Source organism: Lucilia sericata, unplaced genomic scaffold (genome assembly GCF_015586225.1).
Source record: "Lucilia sericata isolate MDLA Ls3-8-SP2 unplaced genomic scaffold, ASM1558622v1 Contig000856F_arrow, whole genome shotgun sequence".
NCBI classification, from domain to species: domain Eukaryota; kingdom Metazoa; phylum Arthropoda; class Insecta; order Diptera; family Calliphoridae; genus Lucilia; species Lucilia sericata.
Genome location: NW_023994847.1, coordinates 52995 through 75040, shown reverse-complemented (window position 1 = coordinate 75040; position 22046 = coordinate 52995). Strand labels below are relative to the sequence as shown.

Below are 22046 nucleotides of genomic sequence, written 5' to 3'. Positions count from 1 at the left end.
TTGTACCTCAGCTAACTTTTAATTAATACGTCTGTATGTCGTTAACAAAAAAACAAGAATAAGATTTTTTCTCAGCATTATATCAAATCTTTATATTGTTTTTGCGTTGTAATTAATGGCCAAGTTTAAACCAATTTGTATTCAATTACCAAAATATTGTAGTTTTGTACTCTCAAAGATTTGCATTGACGTTCCATATCTTTAGCAGTTGATCTGCATATTTTACTTAATTATATCTCAAATGTTAAAGTAATTTTATTTAGCAGTTTTTATTAACGGAAAAATAACACCATTTACCATGAGTTTTTGAAAATATTTTTATTGTATTTAGATTTTATACCCCATATAGTGAAATCGGCCTATTAATTCACTTAGACTGTACCCCTAGAATAGGGCTGTTGAGCTCATAGCTATATTCTAGTATCTCTACAAAAACACAACTTAGTTTTGTATAAGTCTAAATGTGTCTATGTATTTTCTTAACGGCCGGACATCATTCTGCATAAATAATTTTAATATAAACGTAAATCTCCCTATAAAAATTTATAAGGTTAGACCCATATTTACCATTGCCCCCGTATAACGTGGAGTTGAATTGCAACCGGGTGCCGTGACCCATAGATCGGTAGGAGTTTAGATAGTCTGCGTCTCAAATCAAGGGGGAGGTCATGTCCAAATGCCTTGTACGGGTTGTGTAGGAGGGCACTGGTCGACGTATTGTATTCACCCGGTCTTAAGAGCTTAGACCATGAAAGTAGGCGCTCACGTTAATCACTGATAAATCTGCCCGCTCTCTTTCAGAAAATCACTTTTTATGTCAACGAATTGTCAAAATATTTCAGAATTTAGACAAAAAACTACTTAAATACTTTATTATTAAAAATTATCCATATTTTTAACATGTAGGATATCATAAGGTCGGCCATGTCCGACTATAAAATCTTACTTGTTTTCTTTTCTTGTACTTATGCGTTTCCCCGAATGTCGGGATTAATTTTGAAATTTGCCAATATTCTGGGAATTCCAAATTATGAGATATTGAACAAAAATTACTTCTTTGATAAATTTTCCCATATGGGCCCTATTATGCTTTTAACATACAGACAAATTAAACCTTATAAGTTATAATCTTCTTCGATGAATTATGAAATTCAAATAATTTCATTAAAAAATATGCTGTAAAACTACTAATTTCGTAACCACAACCAACATTGTTGATTCTGATAAAATTAAATTAAATAAAAACTAATTAATAATTTCAAGCTTCTATTTGCGATATTTTACTAAACTTTAGTTGCCACAAATAAAAAATTATTAGGCGCTATAAAATCATTTGATAGCTGCCACTAAAACTGTAACCCTTTCGATTATTAAACATCAGATTAAACAGCACTTTTTCAATTGCTAATGGAAATGGTTTCGCACATTATGATCGTTGATTTTATAGTATTTTGATGTTTTATCGAATAAATTTAACTTCTGTTTGTTGTCTTTAACTCTCTTTTTTCTGGTTATCAACATAAATTTTTTGCGTGTGTTTTCAGACTGTCTTCTCTTTGCTTCTACTTTTTTTCTTCGTTCAATTTTTATTAGTTCCTCATCTTTATTTGTAGTTTGAACTTGAATTTATATTTTTTTTTTATTTTTTACAAATATTTTGATTATTTTTGTTGTTTTCTGCTTATTTGAAGGTTTTATTTATTATCTTCGTGGTTTTGACCATTTGTTTAATGGTTGTTGATATTATTCGATGTTTTTATGTTGTTGTTGTTTTTGCTAAGAAACTAGTTACGGTTAATATGAGAGGTGCATTGATTTTTTTTTTTTGGTTAAGCCGATGGTTGTCTTGCCTACTCATGGTCGGTCTCCCCGTGTTCGATCTATTGTATTCATTAAATACATGTGTGTAGAGTAAAATCAGAGATGTGATTGGAAGGGGGAATCTAGGGGTATTAGCGGGGATTTTATTCATTCAATTCGTATAAATTTATAATTTTTAACTAATTTATCTATTCATAAAAAACATCAAAACGTGCAATGCTTTAGACATGTTGGTTTTTTATTATAGAATTTTTTTGACCAGTTTTATTTGATAAAAATCTTTTAATAATCTATTCTTAATACCAACACAAAGCCCATAGATTTTTTTAATGTTTTACTTAAATAGATAATTAATTTGTTAAATTTAATGGAGTTCAATGGAATATTGGGTTTCTCTTAAAAGCAAAATTCGGGTTTTAATCACATATTAAGTACATATTTATAAATGAAATAATAAATTTGGTTTATTCTTTAGTCAACTACATCTAGTAAGATTGTTTCTAATTCCAATTCAAAATGGTATAATATTTTGTGGACTTTTCGAAATTTTGTCTATCCATGAATCACTCCTTAAACATTCTATTTATTTTACTCAAGTCGCCATTAAAGCACCTCTTAGGAAAATCTTATTATAATCATAATATTATAGTTTTATGATAATCTTAAAATTATTAGCTACATATACATATGTATATAAGTTTCTTATTCCCCCTACTAAAACTACCTCAAACTTACGCTCCTGATAAATGAGTTGTTTGACCTTTACTAACAAAAGCAAACAAAAACAATAAAATAGCTATTGATTTCCTATAAACCACCAAATTTGTTTAATTTCTCGTTAATAGTTTTGTTTTTTTGTTCAAAATTTAGAGAGACAAAAGTCAACGCATGTTCATATTACTTATTTTAAAATACTTTAAAATTTAACAATATAATCAGTTAATTAATTATATTAAACAACTTACTATTTCCTCTTGCAATATTTTGCTGATGTATTATACCGCCATTATTGTTATTGTTGCCATTATAATATAAAACTTCTTGATTACCACCATCTACTCTCCCGCCAGTATTATATTGTTCTTCCCGCCTACCCAATATTTCCGGTTCATAATTGTGTATGTATGCAGAGCCCCAGTGATCATTGAAATCTTCCTCTTCCAATGTTAACAGATGATCGAGTATCTGTACGCCACGTTCCAGTGGTCCATGGAATTTATTGATTAAATTTGAGATGCGCAGTTTGAGGCCGTAATCCGTTTCCGTATCCAAAGAATTGTGATCAGTTGGAGCTGTTGTGGTGGCCCAGTAAAATAAATGTCTGCCTATATGACTGCCCAAGTGATTAGCAAATGCTTCGATCATCTTTCCAGAACACCTATCGCCTTCATTATAAGGCTGACCGTTTTAACCGTTTTTCTTTAGATATTGTGATTTTAGTTGTTGTTGTTGTTTTTGAAAGCCTGAGAAATGTAAAGTAATAAAAAAATATTTATTAGATACAAATGTTTTTGAAATTCACATTGAATCTAAACAAAAAGAAATGAAAGAGTTTTGTAATAATCACAACAATTGTTGTAGTCTTAAAACAAACCCACTATAAACTTCACCTTGATCATTGTCCCCCTTTACTATGTAATTCACATTTTTTGGTTTATACATAATTTATTTTAATGTACAAATTGTTTTGTCCGTCTGTCTGTCTATGTCTATCTAGTTGGCTACTTGTATTTTTGTAGCTTGAGAGTTTTATTTTTGGTTTGTTCACTTTCACTTTAAAATGTTTTCTGTTTCTTTAAATGTTGCAGGAAGTCTTCTCAGCCACTATTAATATCGCGTTTTTAATACACAATGATTGAAACTGTGGTTTAGTGTATGTATGTACATTTATCTAGTGTCAAGTTTATTTTTTTTTTATAATTTTTTAAAATTTTTTTTTTAACATTACACAATATCAAATTTAACAAGTAATACCACTAGAGGAGAGAGAGAACTGTCACAAAACTAGTGGCATAATTCGATCTTTTGATGTACATTCCCGTTTACCTGAGAGGACTTAAATATTGACCAGTTCAATTCCCTTTTTATACCCACCAACAAAAAAGATGAGGGAGATATATTGATTTTGTCATTCCGTTTGTAACACATGGAAATATTGGTCATAGACACAAAAGTATATATATTCTGGGTCCTTATTAAATTCTAAGACGATCTAGCCATGTCCGTCCGTCTGTCTGTTGAAAGCACGATAGAGTCCGAATGGAATGAGCTAGATAATTGAAATTTTCCACAAATTTTCTCTATAAGTAAGATTTGTTTAGTATTGCAAATGGGCGATATGGCTCAATTTTTTCGGAGAATCCCCATGCAAGTGGACCCCTGATTTAAAAATTCGAATATAGCGATGAAATTCAACACAAAAAAGTTTCATATGAGCAAAAATCCCCTTGCCAAATTTTATGAGTATCGGTCCATAATTGACCCTGCCCCTCATATAAGGTCCCCTTCAAGAAATTACTTTAACGTTCATTACTGACGTAAAAATACGAGTATAGCAAAGACATAATCAAGTTACTTACGAGCCAAAACCTCTCTACTAAATTTTATGTTGATGGGTCCATAATTGACCCTATCCCCCAGAAAATTATTTTAACATTACTAGCTTACAAATACGAACACAGCGATGAAATTCGAGACGCATAAGTTTCATATGAGCCAAAATCTCTCTACCAAATTTGATGTGGATCTGTCCATAATTGACCCTACCTCTCATAAAAGGTCCCTCAAGAAAATTACTTTAAATTACTTTGGCTCTTCGACGAGCCAAAACCTCTCTACCAAATTTTAAGTGGATCGGTCCATAATTGACCCTACCTCCCATATAAGGTCCCCTTCAGAAAATTGTTTTAACACTCATTACTAGTAAGTTTCTAACAAGCCAAAACCTCTCTACCAAATTTTATGTGTATCGGTTCATAATTGACCCTACCCATCATATAAGCTCCCCTTTAGAAAATTACTTTAGCACTCATTACTGGCTTAAAATTACGAGTATAGCGATGAAATTTGTCTCAAGTATGTTCCTTGCAAGCCAAAATCTCTTAACCAAATTTATGTAGATCGGTCCATAATTGACTTAAGATATTTTCCAAATATCAACCTAATGTTTATAGGGGAGCATTCCTTTTACGGCATACGGCTTGATGATGGGTATATGAGATTCGGCACAGCCGAATATAACACTCTCATTTGTTCACTATGATCTAGGTAAAAAATTGTATTTTCGCTCTTAGCGATCATCTGGAATGTTCTCACAAAGACTTTAAAGGCTTTACTGGAAAAAAACTATTTAAGTGCATTAGTCTCTGCAGTTCAAATATTACCGGTTTTTGTTATTTAAAATTTAAATAAAACAAATTAAAAAAAATCCTCACGTTTAACAGTTAAAACAGTAGAGAGTACATATGAGTTAAAAAAGTGGCCCTAAGTATTTGTAAATTATAAAGCTACTCAATTAAGGAGAGAATTTCATTGAGATTTTTTTCAAATCTCATTTCGTCAAATGTTTATACGGAACTTAAGGCGGGCGAAGGACCATTTTTAGGGTTACAAACATCTCTATAAATGCACCACTATAATTGTATTGAGTTTAAAAAGTTCCGAATGACGTAAAGGGTTTAAATTGAAAAGCAATTAATTAATTAATTTCAGAAAATAATCACATTAACGGAAATAATTGCAGAATCTAAAACAGAAGAAAAACTTTAATAAGTTACATCAAATCAAACAATTATTGACAGTCGTCGTCAACGTAATCATTTTTTTATCATTTTAATGTGTGTTTAAAATACACGATTAGGAGGTGAATTTGATTGAGATAGCGATGTGATTAGTATGTGAATTTATTTGTATTTTTATTGTCTACTTAACAATGTTTTTTTTTCCAACTATACAGTTCGTTTTGTAGTGTAAAAAAAATGTTCCTCATCTTCTTTCAACTCACGCTTTTATAACACTAACACACATCTTAATAATATAACCGAAATAACAAATAAATAATAAAACTAAAAAATAATAAAAAAAACTACGGTAATAATATTGCATAATATTTTGTTTATTTTCGTTTTTTGTTTTTGTAGTTTTTTTCTATTATTACATTTAAATTTCATATTAGCGACAAAGTCACCGGTGTCTCCAAATCTCACAAAAAAAGCACTCACAATATCAATTAGTAAAACAATAGTTGTATTATCTTTTCTCTAGTGCATACTACATATAGATTTAATTATTTATTATAATAATAAAAGGTGGGAAATTTGTTGAAGACAGAAAAAAAAAAACAAATATTTCAAATGTGTTTTTATAAGATGCGAATTTGAAACACACAAGTAAAAAAAAAACAAGTAAGAGTGTTATATTCGGCTATGCCGAATCTTATATACCCACCATCAAACCTCGTTTGACTAGAATGAAACTTACTTATGTCGAATTTCATCTATATACTCGTATTTTTTAGGCCAGTTATAAGCGTTAAAGTAATTTTCTGAAGGGGACCTTATATAGGGGGTAGGGTCAATTATGGGTCGATCCTAATATAATTTGGTAGACAGAATTTGGTTCGTATTAAATTTATTTGTGTCGAATTTCATCGCTATACTCGTATTTTTAAGCCATTAATGAGCGTTGCAGTCATTTTCTAAAAGGGACCTTATATGGGGGGTAGGGTCAATCATGGACCGATACTTATGTCGAATGTCATCTATATACTAGTATTTTTAAGCCAGTAATGAGCGTTAAAGTCATTTTCTGAAGGGGACCTTATATGGGGGGTAGGGTCAATTATGGACCGATCCTCATAAACTTTTGCATAATGATTTTGGATCATAAGAAACTTACTTATGTCAATTTTATCGCTATATTCGTATTTTTAAACAAGTTATGGCTGTTAAAGCTGCTTTTCGAGGGGCCACTTGTATGGGGGCTATCAGAAAATGTGGACCGATATTGCCCATTTCCAATACCAAACAAACCTTACCTGTAAGAAATATTTATGTGAAATTTCAACCCTCTAGCTCTTTCCATTGGGACTCTATCGTGCTTTCAACAGACAGACAGACGGATGGACAGACATGGCTAGATCGACTTAGAATTTAATGAGGACCCAGAATATATATACTTTTGTGGGTCTATGACCAATATTTCGATGTGTTACAAACGGAATGACAAAATCAATATACCCCTCATCTTTTTTGATGGTGGGTATAATAAAACTAATAATAAAATATTAATAATTTTGTTTGGCATGCTTGATGGCGTAAAGTAATTAATTTAATTTAATAAACATAAAGTGTAGCTTGTTAACTTAACAAATGATTTTAAAGTTTATGTTCAAGCTGTGAAGTGTAAAGGGAAGTATTTTTTTTTGATAGATATCTCACTCGCATCTTATTAAGAGACTATAAAGCCCTTAAAGGAAATTGTATAACCTTTCTTTTGATCAAAAAAAGGACCCATTTTGAAAAAAAAAATTATTTAAAAATATTTTGGAAACATTGAAGAAATACCTCTTTAAAGTCCTTAGGATAATTTTTGCTAGGACCAATAGGTGAAAAGTTACACCCATTTGAAAAAAAAACCCTGAATGCAAAAAATGTCCAACTTTGACTCCCTCTAACTCCAACAGTTTTTGACCGATGAGCTATGTCTGGCCTACTATCCAATAGTGCTAAACTTTGGTGCAAAATTTCATCCAAATTGATTTTTTAAGTAGGGTCACTTGACCCGCAATTGTCAATATATATAATTTTTGTATAATCCCCAATAGATTAAATCAAAATCAATTAAATTTTTTTATTATAACTAAATAACCAAGTATCTTGGAAGTGATGTTATTCCGGAAATAACATTCCTGACTAACACTGATTGGAAGATTCTTAGGAATTACGTTCAGGAAACTGAGTTTCTGATCACTGAAAAATAATTCTTTTTTTCATGATAATGCCCGATTCTTCGGATTTGATGTAGTATACATTAGGGTTCTATAGTTGAAACGAAAAGTCCACTTTTCGACATTTTGCATTTAGTTAAAAGTCGACTTTTCGACCTTTCGACTTTTTCCATTTTATGAAAAGTCGATTTTTCGACTTTTCGACCTTTATTTATTTATTTAAAAGTCGACTTTTAGACTTTTCGACTTTTAGTATTTTATAAATGGTCTTTTTCCGACTTTTCGACTTTTTCCGACTTTTTTCGACTTTTCGACTTTTTCCGACTTTTTTCGACTTTTCGACTTTTTTCGACTTTTCGACTTTTTTCGACTTTTCGACTTTTCGACTTTTCGACTTTTTTCGACTTTTTCCGACTTTTTTCAACTTTTCGACTTTTTCCGACTTTTCGACTTTTCGATTTTTTACGACTTTTTGACTATTTTCGACTTATTTCGACTTTTTTTCGACTTTTTTCGACTATTTTTTACTTTTTTCGAGTTTTTCCGACTATTTTAGAGTTTTTGACCCCTTTTCCACTTTTTTAAAATTTGCGACTATTTTCGACTTTTCGACTTTTTTCGACTTTTTCCGACTTTTCGACTTTTTCCGACTTTTCGACTTTTTTCGACTTATCGACTTTTTTCGACTTTCCGACTTTTCGATTTTTTTCGACTTTTATTTACAAAGTCGACTTTTCGACTTTTTTCATAGACGATAGTCGAGTTATCGACTTTTTTGGAACAAAATTGTCGACTTCGACTTTTCGACTTTTTTCGACAAAAAGTCGATTGTTCGATTATTCGAAAGTCGATTTATAGAACCCTAGTATACATCCTCCTATCGACCTACCTACCTAAATAACCGACAACTTTATTGCCATAAGCATTTCATTGAATTTATTCCCAAAATATTTTCTATAACTTCTCTCTGATTACAACAAACAAATGGTTATTTCAATATACAGTTATACTCCCCAAAACAGGTGGCATAATAACTTAACACATTTAACTTTTATTCCACTTATTCATCATTATATGCTGTTAGCCTTTCTTAACCTAGTGATCTACATAATCATAATGAATAGTACTTGCTAGTGTATTTATACTTGTGTTGTTATCTTAGTACAAGACCTATTCAGTAATTCTTTTGCAGACATCTTTGCATCTATGTTCCTTTCAAACTTTATATCTTTGAGTAATTATTACTTACTAAATGAACCGTGAACAAATCTATGAAACTAAATTATGATTTACATCTTAACACTTTATTATATTAATGGAAATAATGTATGGAAAAACTACTAACTGCACCTTTCTACACAATGTTTTTAGTTATACAATGGGTTCATTCATATGTGCTCATATATTTTTCTAGATACTTGTACAATATGTATGTATACCGGCAAACATTGTAAGAAAAAGTGCATGACAACAAAGTTACAACAACAAGTGCCCTTAAGATTTTCAAATTTTTCGTCATCATCAACATTATTGAAACAAAATTATATTTCTTAGTTGAGTTGCATACATACAGTTATTAGAAAATTTAAACGTGCTAAAATGCAAGCATAATTTATTAAAATATTTGAACAATATTTATAAACATATACATAGATAATTATTCGAAAATTTACCCATATTTACCTTCGATGCAGTAGAGAGTTGAATGAAATATTGTAAAAATATTGCATAGCGTACCATAATTATTAAAAATAAGCTAAATTCTAACAAATTAAGCTTAAATGTGGTAAAGTAAGTCTAAAATTAATGTATACAGTATAACGGTGTATACAAATGTTATTATAGCCCAATTCTGATTTAAATTATTCTTCAGTAACTCGAAAAAAAAACAATATTTTAAAAGTATAAAAAAATAATTAAAATATTGATATTTATAGAAGTCATTATTATGGAATAAATCGTGCTTTGTTTCGCCTAATGAATGTAATGAATTTTGATTAAATCTGATATGTTGGTTATCAATGGTATGAATTCATTTGCATAGATTTTGTTTGTTTTAAAGTTTTTCTAATAACTTTAAAACTGCTGAACAAAAGAAAACTTATTTCTCCATTATTCATTCTGTCTACTGGAATATCAGTTACTCCAATATTCATCATCCATTTCAATACCAAACAAAACATTTGCGAAAAAAAATATATATATCTACCTAGCTTCTCCAATTTAGGACATATCAAGATTTTAACAGTCAGATGAATGGATTAAGCCAGATCGGAAAGTCAGAGCTAAATATGCTATATCTTTTTTATGATTTATTTTATAAATACTATAATAACAACTAGATAGATAGAGTAGATAGATAGAGATAGAGATAGATAGATACTAGATAGATAGATAGATAGATAGAGATAGATATAGATAGATAGATAGATAGAGATAGATAGATAGATAGATAGATAGATAGATGATAGATAGGATCTAGTAGATAGATAGATAGATGTAGATAGATAGTAGATCGCTAGCTCGATAGTAGAGATAGATAGATAGATAGTAGCATCGATACTAGATCGATAGATAGTATATATCTAGATCGAATAGCTGCTAGATCGATCGAGCTCGCTAGTCTAGCTAGCTAGCTCGTCGATAGCTAGCTCGCTCGATCGTCGAGCTCGCGTCGTCGCTCGATAGCTCGTCGCTGCTGCTCCTCCGTCGATAGATCGCTCCTCGCTCGCTCTCTCGCTCGCTCGTCGCTAGCTAGATCTAGTCGTAGATCTCGCTCGCTCGCGTTTTTCTTCGTACTCCTTTTCAATACAACACCATGTGGATATTTGGGAAAATCTTCAGCTCCTCCTTCCCTATCTGATTAAAGTAATTCAAAGTGTCGTGAGAACTTGGCATTAATTAAATTTTGTAAAAATAGTAATTTAAAAACAATTTTACAAAATAATATTTTTTATACCCACCCATCAAAAATGATGGGGGTATATTGATTTTTAATTCCGTATGTAACACATAGAAATATTGATCGTAGACCCACAAAAGTATATATATTCTGGGTCATTATTAAATTCAAAGCTGATCTAGTCATGTCTGTCCGTCCGTTTGTCTGTCTGTTGAAAGTACGATAGAGTCCGAAAGGAAAGAGCTAGAGAGTTGAAATTTTCCACATGCTTCTTATAAGGTTTGTTTGGTATTGAAAATGGACAATATCGGTCCACGTTTTCGCATAGCCCCCATACGAATGGCCCCCCGAAAACAGCTTTAACAGTCATAACTGTTTTAAAAATGCGAGTATAGCGATGAATGATTCGACATAAATAAGTTTTATATGAGTTAAATTCTGTCTACCATATTTTATGAGGATCGGTCCATAATTGACATTGATGGTGGGTATATAAGATTCGGCATAGTCGAATATAACACTCTTACTTGTTGTTTTTAAATTTGTGAATTTTGAGGGAAACTTTTTGATAAAAATTTTCAATGATTTTTTATTTCCTTGAAAATTAATTATCTAATGTTATATATCTTGCAACAATTTTTGGGGCACAATTTAATTTATCATTCTAAGTTTTTTATTGTTTTTGTTACGACAAAACATCACCTATTAATTTAATTTTTTTTCTTAAATTTTCGCAATAATGTGCTTTTAGGAATTTAGTTATTTGTTTAATATGATTTTATTGCAAATCATTTTTTAATAATTATTTTTAAAGAAAAACACAAAAAGACTCTAATGACTTGTAGAAAAAAAGTAAAAACGTTTCAAATAATAATTCAAATGCAGTTTTTTTTTATATTTACGATTGCATTGTACTCTTAAGTTTTATTCTGCAATTCATGTTAGTACATTATGAATTTGTAATTTGGTTACTAATTGAAGGGTTTTTTTTATACATTTTTATATTTTTTTAAAATTGTATAATGGTGTTAGAGTGTAACACATATAAATTTGTAATATTTTTTTTCAAAACTGTTGACAAGTAATTAATGGGTTGTTTTGAGGTGTTTATTAGTTGCTGCAAAAAAGTTTGTGGAAATAAATATAAGAATTTAAAAATAATTTACTTTTTTTAATAAAAAAAATTCTAAACTTGAAGAAGTAAAAATATATTAATTTTAAAACTACATTTTGTCAATGTCAAAAAATCCTTTGTTAAGTAAAACAAATGAGGATGAGCAAATTCAAAACTTGAAAGCATTATATATTAAAGATGTTTAAAATGTTAATTATTTGAACAAATAAATCAAGAATATCCATAAAATTATTATATTTTTGAAATTATATAAATTAATTAAATAAATACATAATCATATTGATAATTAATCGCCTGAATTAATTGTTTGACAATATGAGTATTTAATAAAAATTAAAAAACAGTAAAAAATTAAACAACTGGAAATAAGTACTTAAATATTTACTTATTGTATTTTTTCATTTCGATATAATATATATATTTTTGGTTTTTTTTCTATTGTACAAAGTTCTTGTCAACAAATTAATGAAAAGAATAAATTATTCAGTGATTTGAAAACAGAAATTTTATTTAAAATAAAACAAAAAAAGAAATAATAGAACTAAATATATTTGTTTATGGCATAAATTGTAAATTTAATGTAAATATTTACACACTACATAATTGTAAAAGGGCGGGTATATAGGGCTTATATTAATAGTTGCAATGCTTAGATCATTGGTCCTATAACCAAGTATACCAAGTATATAATTAAGTTATTTAAGACATGTCCGTTCTTGTTATCAAACTAGCATACCCTGGGTGCTTCGCTACCCTAACCAAAATTAAATACATACAAAATTCGAAAGTACTATAAAATACCTCTTATAGATTCTTATTTAATCAACAATTTTATGTTTCTGTGTTCTATATTATATATAAATATTTATAATTTTACGAATGAAAAAGTACCAAAAGTCGCTTTCAGTAGATTCTGATTCACTAAGGCCCCCACGTTTTAAATTTTATATTTCTATGTTCAATATCGTAAAAATATCAAAAAATACCATCGGAAAAAGGAAAAAGTACAAAAATCTCTCTCAATAAATTCTCATTTAATAAAGACCGTATGTCATGTGTTCCGGTAACCATTATAGAAAATCCAGAAGAATGAAAAAGTTCCAGAGTTCCCACTTACAGAATATTATTCAGTCAAGACCATGTATGTTAAAATTTATGTTCCCAAGTTGAATATTTTACAAAATTCAAAAAGTACAATTTCTGAGATAAAAAGTACTAAAAAGTTCTCTCTTAATGAATCTTATTCAATGAGGACCGTGTGTGTTTAATAGTCATGTGTTTTGAATTAATTATGTAGAACATACAAAAAGAAAAAGTACCAAAAGTGGAATAAATTCTACCTTAGTGGAAAGTACTAATAAAAAGAGTACAATTTTTCCCCTTTTCGCTTAGAAATATACTATTTCGAGAATTAAGTTTACAAAATGTTCCGTGTTTAAATTTATATATCACAACAAACGATTCAAATCTGTATTCCTTCGTGCTTTCAAAAAGTACCAAACAATTTATTCGGATTTGGTCCTATATAGCCCTTAGTACTCGAATTCCAAAATAATATACCAATAGCTTAAATAAACTACTTTTTCAATGAGTTTGAATAAAGTAAATTTTCCCGTTTTTCTCCTTTTTGGTACCTTTTTTCCCCAGTGAAATAGCAAAAATTCAGTTTCAATAAATATTACAGAGTTACTCCGTAATTCACATTAGCTAAAAAAGTACGAAAAATACATTTTTTTCCCGTTACGCCCAAAAAAGACTGAATTTTAAAAAAGTACGAAACAGGTGTCTCATAACTTTGGGAGATATATTCAAAATATGTATTTACGAAAATGTTATTTCGTAAAGTACCAGACACCCTGATTTGATCATTTTAAGAGTAGATACAGGTGCATTTAAAATTTTTCTTGTATCACTAATATTGGGTAAGATAATTAAGAAAACCAGTTTTACCCTTTTTTCCCCTAAATGTACAAATTTCCAAAAAAAAAATTGGCGGGCTAACAATAGGGGCCAAGGCACTTCATATGAATTATATTCTAAAATTCGTTTATCTGGAAAACTTCTAAGGGGGGCTTGGCACCTACCATATGAATTAAATACATATATTCATTTATCTCAGAAACTATTAGAGATAAAATTTTACAATTTTGCACGAACATTGCGGGCTAGCAATAGGAGCCATTGCAACTCATAGGAATTATATTCTAAAATTCGTTTATCTGGGAAACTATTGGAGTTAGAATCTAAAAATTTTGTAAGAAGATCTTTAACATCCATGTGAATATTTGGGAGAGAAATGGGCGGACTTTCTAAGGGGGGCTTGGCACCTACCATATGAATTAAATACAAATATTTATTTATCTCAGAAACTATTAGAGATAAAATTTTAAAATTTTGCACGAACAACTTTGACATCCATGTCAACATTTGTTTAATAAATTAGCGGACTTGATTTTAGGGGCGGGTACCTCCCATATGAATTAAATTAAAAAATTCGTTTTTCTATGAAACTATTGTAGCTAGAATCTTCAAATATTGTACAAAGAACTTTAACATCCATGTGAACATTTGGGATAAAAATGGGCGGACTTTCATTAGGAAGGATTGGCACCTCCCATATGAATTAAGTACAAAAATTCGTATATCTGGGAAACTGTTAGAGCTAGAATCATAAAATTTTGCACGAAGAACTCCGAATATTTGGGTAATAAATTGATTAACTATCAATAGGGGGCTCCCACCATATGAATTACAAAAATTGGTATATCTGGGAAACTGCAATAATCTGTTTATACCCTACAGCACTTTAGTGGGGAGGGTATATTGGGTTTGTGCTGATGTTTGTAACGCACAATAATATTGGTCCTATACCCACCTTAAAGTAAACTAATCGGCTTAGAATAATTTTCTGAGTCGATTTAGCTATGTCCGTCCGTCTGTCCGTCCATGTAAACCTTGTAATCAAACTACAGGTCGCAATTTTGAAGATAATTCAATGAAATTTGGCACATGATCTTCTATGGTATCGGAGACAAAGCCTATTGAAAATGGTTAACATCGGTTCATTTTCTCACCTAGCCCCCATACAACTGAACCCCCGAATAGGGCTTGTAAACTTTGTGATCAAACTACAGGTCGCAATTTTGAAGATAATTCAATGAAATTTAGCAGATGATCTTCTATGGTAACGGAGACGAAGCCTATTGAACGAATAGGGATTTTAAGTTTATAATTATGTTTAATATACTTGTATCTCGACAAAAAGCTGCAAAACCAAGTTCTATACTAGCCTTGATGACTTTCATGAATTTTATAATTATAGGGTCTCATTTGACCATGGCTCCTATACACATCCCCCTTCAAAATTAACTTAAATGTCCACAATTTTGTTCAACAATAAATGGCTTAAGTATCAGATTCGGTTTCAGAAGCTAAAAATATATTAAAATCAGTTGAATTGGTTTCAGAAGTTTTCACAAACCTTCTTTTCGTTGGCCGGTGTTATTAGAACATTTTCTATAATTTTATTCAAAATTCTAATCGATAAATAAAATACATAGTAAATATTTTAGATCTTTTATCAATTTATAAAAAACGTTAAATAACTCTTATTTCATGTTTTCCCAAAACTTACACACATCGAATATTAAAAATAGATTTTGACAAAAAAAAAAACCTAACCGGTCTTAAACTAGTAGTTTAAATAACTAGTTTATTTAAATTCTAAGTTATTATTTTATCTATTAACTAACCTTGTTATTTGTTTGAAAAATTTTATAAATAATTCCTTTGATGCTTTAAATGGTGCAAGAAAATAATAGAAATTCTTTTATAAGTAAATATTTTTGTTTATTTAAATATTTTTTATAAACAGATATTGTAATATTTTTTACACACAATTATTTCAATTCTTTTATACATAAATATTTTGTTTTGTTTAAATATTTTTTATAAACAGCAATTGAAATATATTACACACATTTCAACGAATTCAAAAATTTTTTTGTTGTTGTTTTTAACCGGCTGGCAATTTTACAAATTTATTTGTGTAATTTTATATATGTATGTAATTTTTGCAATTTAATTGAACACACTTGAAATAAAAACACTTAAACTTTGTGTTATTTTGTTTGTTGTTAAAACAAAAAATTATCTTTAATTTTTACTTATTTGTTTCGTATATATATGTATATTTTATTTTCATTCAATTTGTTTTGTTAACATATGATTTTTTGTTTACTATTTTCAATATTATATTTGTATTGTTTGTTTCTATATTTAACTCCGCGCCGACGCGTCTGCTTTTGTCAAATAATTTCTTAGGGGAAATTTTTATTTGAAATTTTAAACACTTGTTTTGTTAACCCGTAAAATCTTTTGCTTTAAAAATCGTCTTTTAATTTAAGTTTTAGCGTAATTTTTGTGTTATTAAGTACCAGCAGTAGTTTACAACGCAACGTTCGATTTCGTTATGATCGCCAACATTAAAATGTTGCTGATATTAATTTTAACTTTAGGCTCAGCTGCAGCAGCACCTTATTTTACTCTCAGTTTTTATGTGAATTTTTGTTGCTGCTTCTCTTATTGTTGGCGTTGTTGTTATTAATTTGAGCTTAGTTTAGATTTTGTTGGTTAAAAGTTTATTTTTTGGTTTTAAAGCTGGCAACAATATTTTTATTTGATTTTGAGAGCGTTATCGAGCAGACGTCATTATTTGACTTTATTTTTGTTGTAATATTTTGGCATGAGTATTTGTATTGTTTTTTTTGTATGTTCATATATACATATTGAATGTTATTGTTTTCCCACCTATTTTAAATTTTTTGTTTTTTTATTTATTTGTATTTGTTTTGCTTTTGGGTTCTTGCGGTTTAGCCAAGAGTTTAAGGTGTCATCTGTTTGCATTGGAAATACCGGGTGTTAAGGGAACAACTTGTTTTGAGATTCGAAATTAAAGTTAATAGTTTTTGGAAATTTAGATATAATTGGTGATTATTCAATTGAAATTACAAATAATTGTTAATAATTTAATTAAAATTACAAATAACTATAATTGGTAATACATTACCAGTACTACAAGCACTGATTGACTCTATAATGCAATAATTACCCCCAAGCCTGCCTGGATAATAATATAGACAGTATTATAGTAAATCGACCTTAATCAAATCAATATGAAGATTTCATATGATTGTAACTTGGAATTTTTATGCATTACTTAAATAATCACTTATTTCAAATTAGTTCGTTTAATTTTCTTCTAATTACCAAATTATAAATGACCTAGTTAAGTTAAATAACATTACCAATCAAATCTATTAAAAAGCATTCCATAAAAAAGTTTTTTTTTTTTAAGTTCTTTTCAAAGTAAACTTTCTAATTTAGCATTTATAATTAACAATTATAAGAAATTCTTGAAACATTTAAGAAAACTTTTATTTGTGCTTTTTCATCAGAACATAAATTGTAATTAATAATACATGTTGAACTTTAGTACAAGAGTTTAACTGCAGCAAGTGGCATTCGTTGTAGAATGACATGGAAGCAGTTGGTAGAGTTGATTTAAGCGAATTGTTTGTAACTGAAATTTTAGAATTGAACGATATATGTATGAAGTTGAAGTTCAAGTTGTCAAAAGTCAAAATTGTGTTGAAAATGATGATAACCCCAAAAGACATTTAGGACATGAAAATATTGATCAGAGGATACCTCTTAAGTTCAGTTATAGCTTTTTAAACTTCAACCTGAAGAGAGAAGGGATTCTAAAATTCGTATAGTTTAAGTGTAATAATTTTATTTGTTTTTCTTGCTAATCTCGTCATTATCTTCAGTTAAATTGCTGTTTGTTGCTCCTACTTTTTGAACAAACTGCATAAGTACCATATATATGAATACATACAAACATACATACATACTATGAGTCAGTATTATCCTTAGAACTTAAGAAACGTAAACTATTAACTAAATGTTTGTTCTTTACGAGAAGAATTATACGAGGGCAGTTAAAGAGTAACATTTCGCTTTATACTGATATATTTCGTTTCAATAATGAACATTCATTGCTCAGCCAAACTAATTTAAATGATATTATGTCATTCAGTCAGCAGGAAGGTCTACATAGTAACGTGTTGAATCACCCAGGCACCAGAAGTACAAATCAATATTTCGAATATTTGTAGATTAGAAAACTACATTTTATTCCCTGAGTTTTGACTTGACAATAGACCAGATTGTAGTCTATAGACTATAATCTGGACTAGAGACTAGACATACGAGACTCTGGACTATACATAGACTAAATTAGAGTCTGGACTATATACTAGATTATAGATTAGACTATAGTCTGGAATATAGAGTAGACTATAGTCTGGACAATAGACTAGAATATAGACTGGACGATAGACTAGTCTGGATGATAGACTAGACTATAGTCTGGATGATAGTCTAGACTCTAGACTATAGACTGAACTATAGTCTGGAATATAGACGAGATTATAGTCTGGACGATGGACGATAGACTAGACTATAGTCTGTACTATAAACTAGACTATTGTCTCGACTATAGACTAGACTATAATCTGGACTATAGTCTGGACGATAGAATAGACTATAGTCTGGACGATAGAATAGACTATTGTCTGGACGATAGACTAAACTGAACGATAGACTAGACTATAGTCTGAACGATAGACTAGGCTACAGTCTGGACGATAGAATAGACTATTGTCAGGACGATAGACTCGACTATAGTCTGGACGATCTTAACGATAAACTAGACTATAGTCTGAACGATAGATAGACTATAGTCTGAACGATAGACTAGGCTATAGTCCGGACTATAAACTAGAATATATTCTGTACTATAAACGAGACTATTGTTTCGACGATAGACTAGACTATAGTCTGAACGATAGACAATAGTCTGGACGATAGACTAGACTGTAGTCTGGACGATAGACTAGGCTATAGTCTGGACAATAGACTAGGTAATATTCTGGACGATAGACTAGACTATAGTCTGGACGATAGACTAGACCATAGTCTGGACGATAGACTAGACTATAGTCTGGACGATAGACTAGACTATAGTCTGGACGATAGACTAGACTATAGTCTGGACGATAGACTAGACTACAGTCTGGACGATAGACTGGACTATAGACTAGACCATAGTCTGGACGATAGACTAGGCTATAGTCTGGACGATAGACTAAACTATAGTCTAGCCGATAGACTAGACTATAGTATGGACTAGAGATTAAACTCCTGGCTGGACTATAACCCACTTTATTTATAAGGAAAAACAAATTCATATTTAAAATGTTTCCTTTTGGATGTTCCAATTTGACTTAGGGCTCTATAAACAACTTTTCACAACTTATAGTTTTTCTCACAAACATCCCTCGTACATATTATATTTTGCAAGTACAGTACTTTTTTTTCTAGATTTAGTTTATGAAAAAGCTTTTAAAATTTAAAATTTATGCATTTATTTCCTTAGTTTATCAACAACAACATCTATGGATGGATGACTGACTGAATGCATATATCAAAGAATAGTTATATGTATAGAAAGACATATAAAAAATATTGCTACTGCACAAAATGTTGTTTGTTATCATTCTGCATGCATATTTCATATACAATTCTGGCAAAATTAAGAGTTTATAAAGATGAAAAAAAAAAAAAAAACATTGAGATAATTTTGTAGCATTAAATAACCATTAGTAAAAGTGTTTAAAATAACATTTCAAATGTCATCATTCATACGTATAAAAACAAGTAGATGTGTATATACTTTCTAGATAAATTCTTACATATTTACTTCTATTTCTATTTGCACAGAATTTGAAGATATTACAGTGGTTTTAAATGGGCGATGAAATTTCTCTATTGAACTATAATAGATCAATAGATAAGTGAACTATTTTAGATCAAATTCTGATTGGGATCTATCGAAGTCGCCACATTTAACAGAGCTCAGACGGTTGTCTTTGAAGGGCGCTTGATAGATCACCTAACCTATGTTAATTTCAAAAACTATTAAAACATTTCGAAATCCCCATGAAATTTTGCTTCCGCCTAAGCCACTGTACCAAAAACTTTATCTAACATCAACATTATCATCATTTTTCAAGTGCATTTGTTTCATAAACGTTTTTTTTGCATCTCATTTTTGTTGTATTTTTGTAACATAAAATACAACAATAATGGTAAAATGCAGAATTTAAAATACTGTGCAAGTACCTAAATGAAAAAACTACTGCAAAATTATATAGAAACACACATACTCTTTCATTGCTTAATAACTAAAACAAATTTTTTCTGTGAAACAAATTATTTGCTATTCATTTAAGTTTAATAAATACTGAGCTGTAAATAGAAAAAAAAACTGTTTTATACACACAAACACTACTTGCAACAAACAAGCAACACCCTCTGGAAAAAAAATCTTTGAAAATAATTTTTTATTTAATTTTATTTCACAACTAACTAATGCAACATTTACAATTTTAGTTTATTTTTACTTCATCATCATCATCGTATAGTGTGTGTGTGTGTTTTTGCCATATAAATTTTATGCAGGAAAAAAGGATGCATCTGCGTAAGAAGTTCCAGCATCATCTGAGTTGGACAGCTTTTAGTTGTATAAATGAAAAAACGTATATTCTAAAAGGTTCTTTTTTCTGACATTTTTTTTGATGCTCTATTTGAAAAACATTAAATTTACTGCTTAAAAGATTATCAAATTAATGTTAAGTGTTAGAATTTTCTTGCTCTATTCAATGTTGTTTTTTTTTCATAATGTTGATATTGCAAGTTGGTAAAATAAATAAAAAAAAAATATGTTCGCAAAACAAACAGCAAACTAAGTTGTATCTTGAAGGTGTTGCTAAATATGTAAAACAGAACTATAGAAAAGTTTTATTACAATTTTTTGCTGTTAGATTTTTTTTGTCATTTTGTGTTTGTATAAGAGGACCTTGAAAATATATGTATGTAAATAAACTAAGAAAGTTTGCGAAATAAATTTGGGATTTTTTTGTCTTCTTTTTTTTTTTTTGTTTTAGACCACAATTTGAACGGTGGAAGTATTGAAACTGCTATCTTTCTTTTCAATTAAATTCAAAATTGAATTTTAGTAAAAAGTTTAAATTTATTCATCATTTGGGATAGGTTCCACCATACCAACAAAAAAATTAAAATTTTGGTAATGAGTAGTAGTTATTTTAGACATTACTTGGTAATGAGTTGTCATTATCAATCACAATATATAGTATACAGAAAGTAGTTTGATATTGTCTGTAACTCTATTTAATATCAATTATCTTCTCTTGAAGATGAAGGATATAAAATATAATTTTCCTACCCCATAAAGTATACTATAGTATCCCAGCAAAAACTTACATTGAAAAGTTAGGAGTTAAAATGTCAATATCAGATTATTGTCTAGTCAATAGCATTTTAAGGCATTACTTTAACAAGGGGATGACATTGGAGGCAAGTACTTACCACGCTCGCTTATAAATAGGGATTTAGATAAGTACTTACTACGATCCTCTCTAAATTAGTTAGTAGTTTTGTTTCTAAGAAAAAAACAAAAAAATAGCATACGAGGATACGTACACTGCCTCTACTATTAGTTTTCACAAAAAAATATTTTTTTCGTTTATGCTAAAAAGTAAGTACATACTTACATAATGTATTATTTGTAAGTCATTACTAGACTTATTTTATGTAATGCAGATGGTATGTAGTAGTCATTTAAAAGTAAGTTGTTGAGCAAGTACAACTCCTTACCATGCTTTTGCTGGGATATTCTGGATCCTTGAATATAGCGGAGTAGATAAAGATATGCCCATCTATCTATCCGTCCGTCTGTTTGTTGAAATAAATTTTCTGAACATATCAGATATCTTCGGGATCCAAACCTTCAATAATTATATTATTAGATAAAGATATGTCCGTCTATCTATCCGTCCGTCTGTTTGTTGAAATAAATTTTCTGAACATCTCAGATATCTTCGGGATCCAAACCTTCAACAATTATAATAGACATGGTTTCGAGAATATCGCTAGTTATAACCGCAAAATTGGCCCATAAACAATGGAGATATGTGCAAAAATCCGAAACAATCTTGAAAAATTAAATATGCTAATGGGTGTTATTAGTAACCCTGGTACCAAGGATTACTTTTTTGGTACTTTATCGTTCTTAATTGGTACTTTTTGAGTTTTCT

General features: G+C 29.6%; 2 protein-coding genes across 2 annotated transcripts in view; one reads left to right on the top strand and one right to left on the bottom strand.

Annotated features, from left to right (window-relative positions):
• The window catches only part of LOC119608614 (BTB/POZ domain-containing protein 3), a 28304-nt gene extending 11970 nt beyond the window's left edge, over positions 1–16334 (bottom strand). The window contains exons 1-2 of the mRNA XM_037963092.1: positions 15558–16334; positions 2787–3284 (exon numbers count right to left, since the gene is read on the bottom strand). Of these exons, the coding sequence (XP_037819020.1) occupies positions 2787–3186 (400 nt within the window). The 5' untranslated portion in view covers positions 3187–3284; positions 15558–16334. The remainder of the gene's footprint in view (positions 1–2786; positions 3285–15557) is intronic.
• The window catches only part of LOC119608615 (transcription factor IIIB 90 kDa subunit), a 61155-nt gene that overhangs the window by 16357 nt on the left and 22752 nt on the right, over positions 1–22046 (top strand). The window lies entirely within an intron of this gene.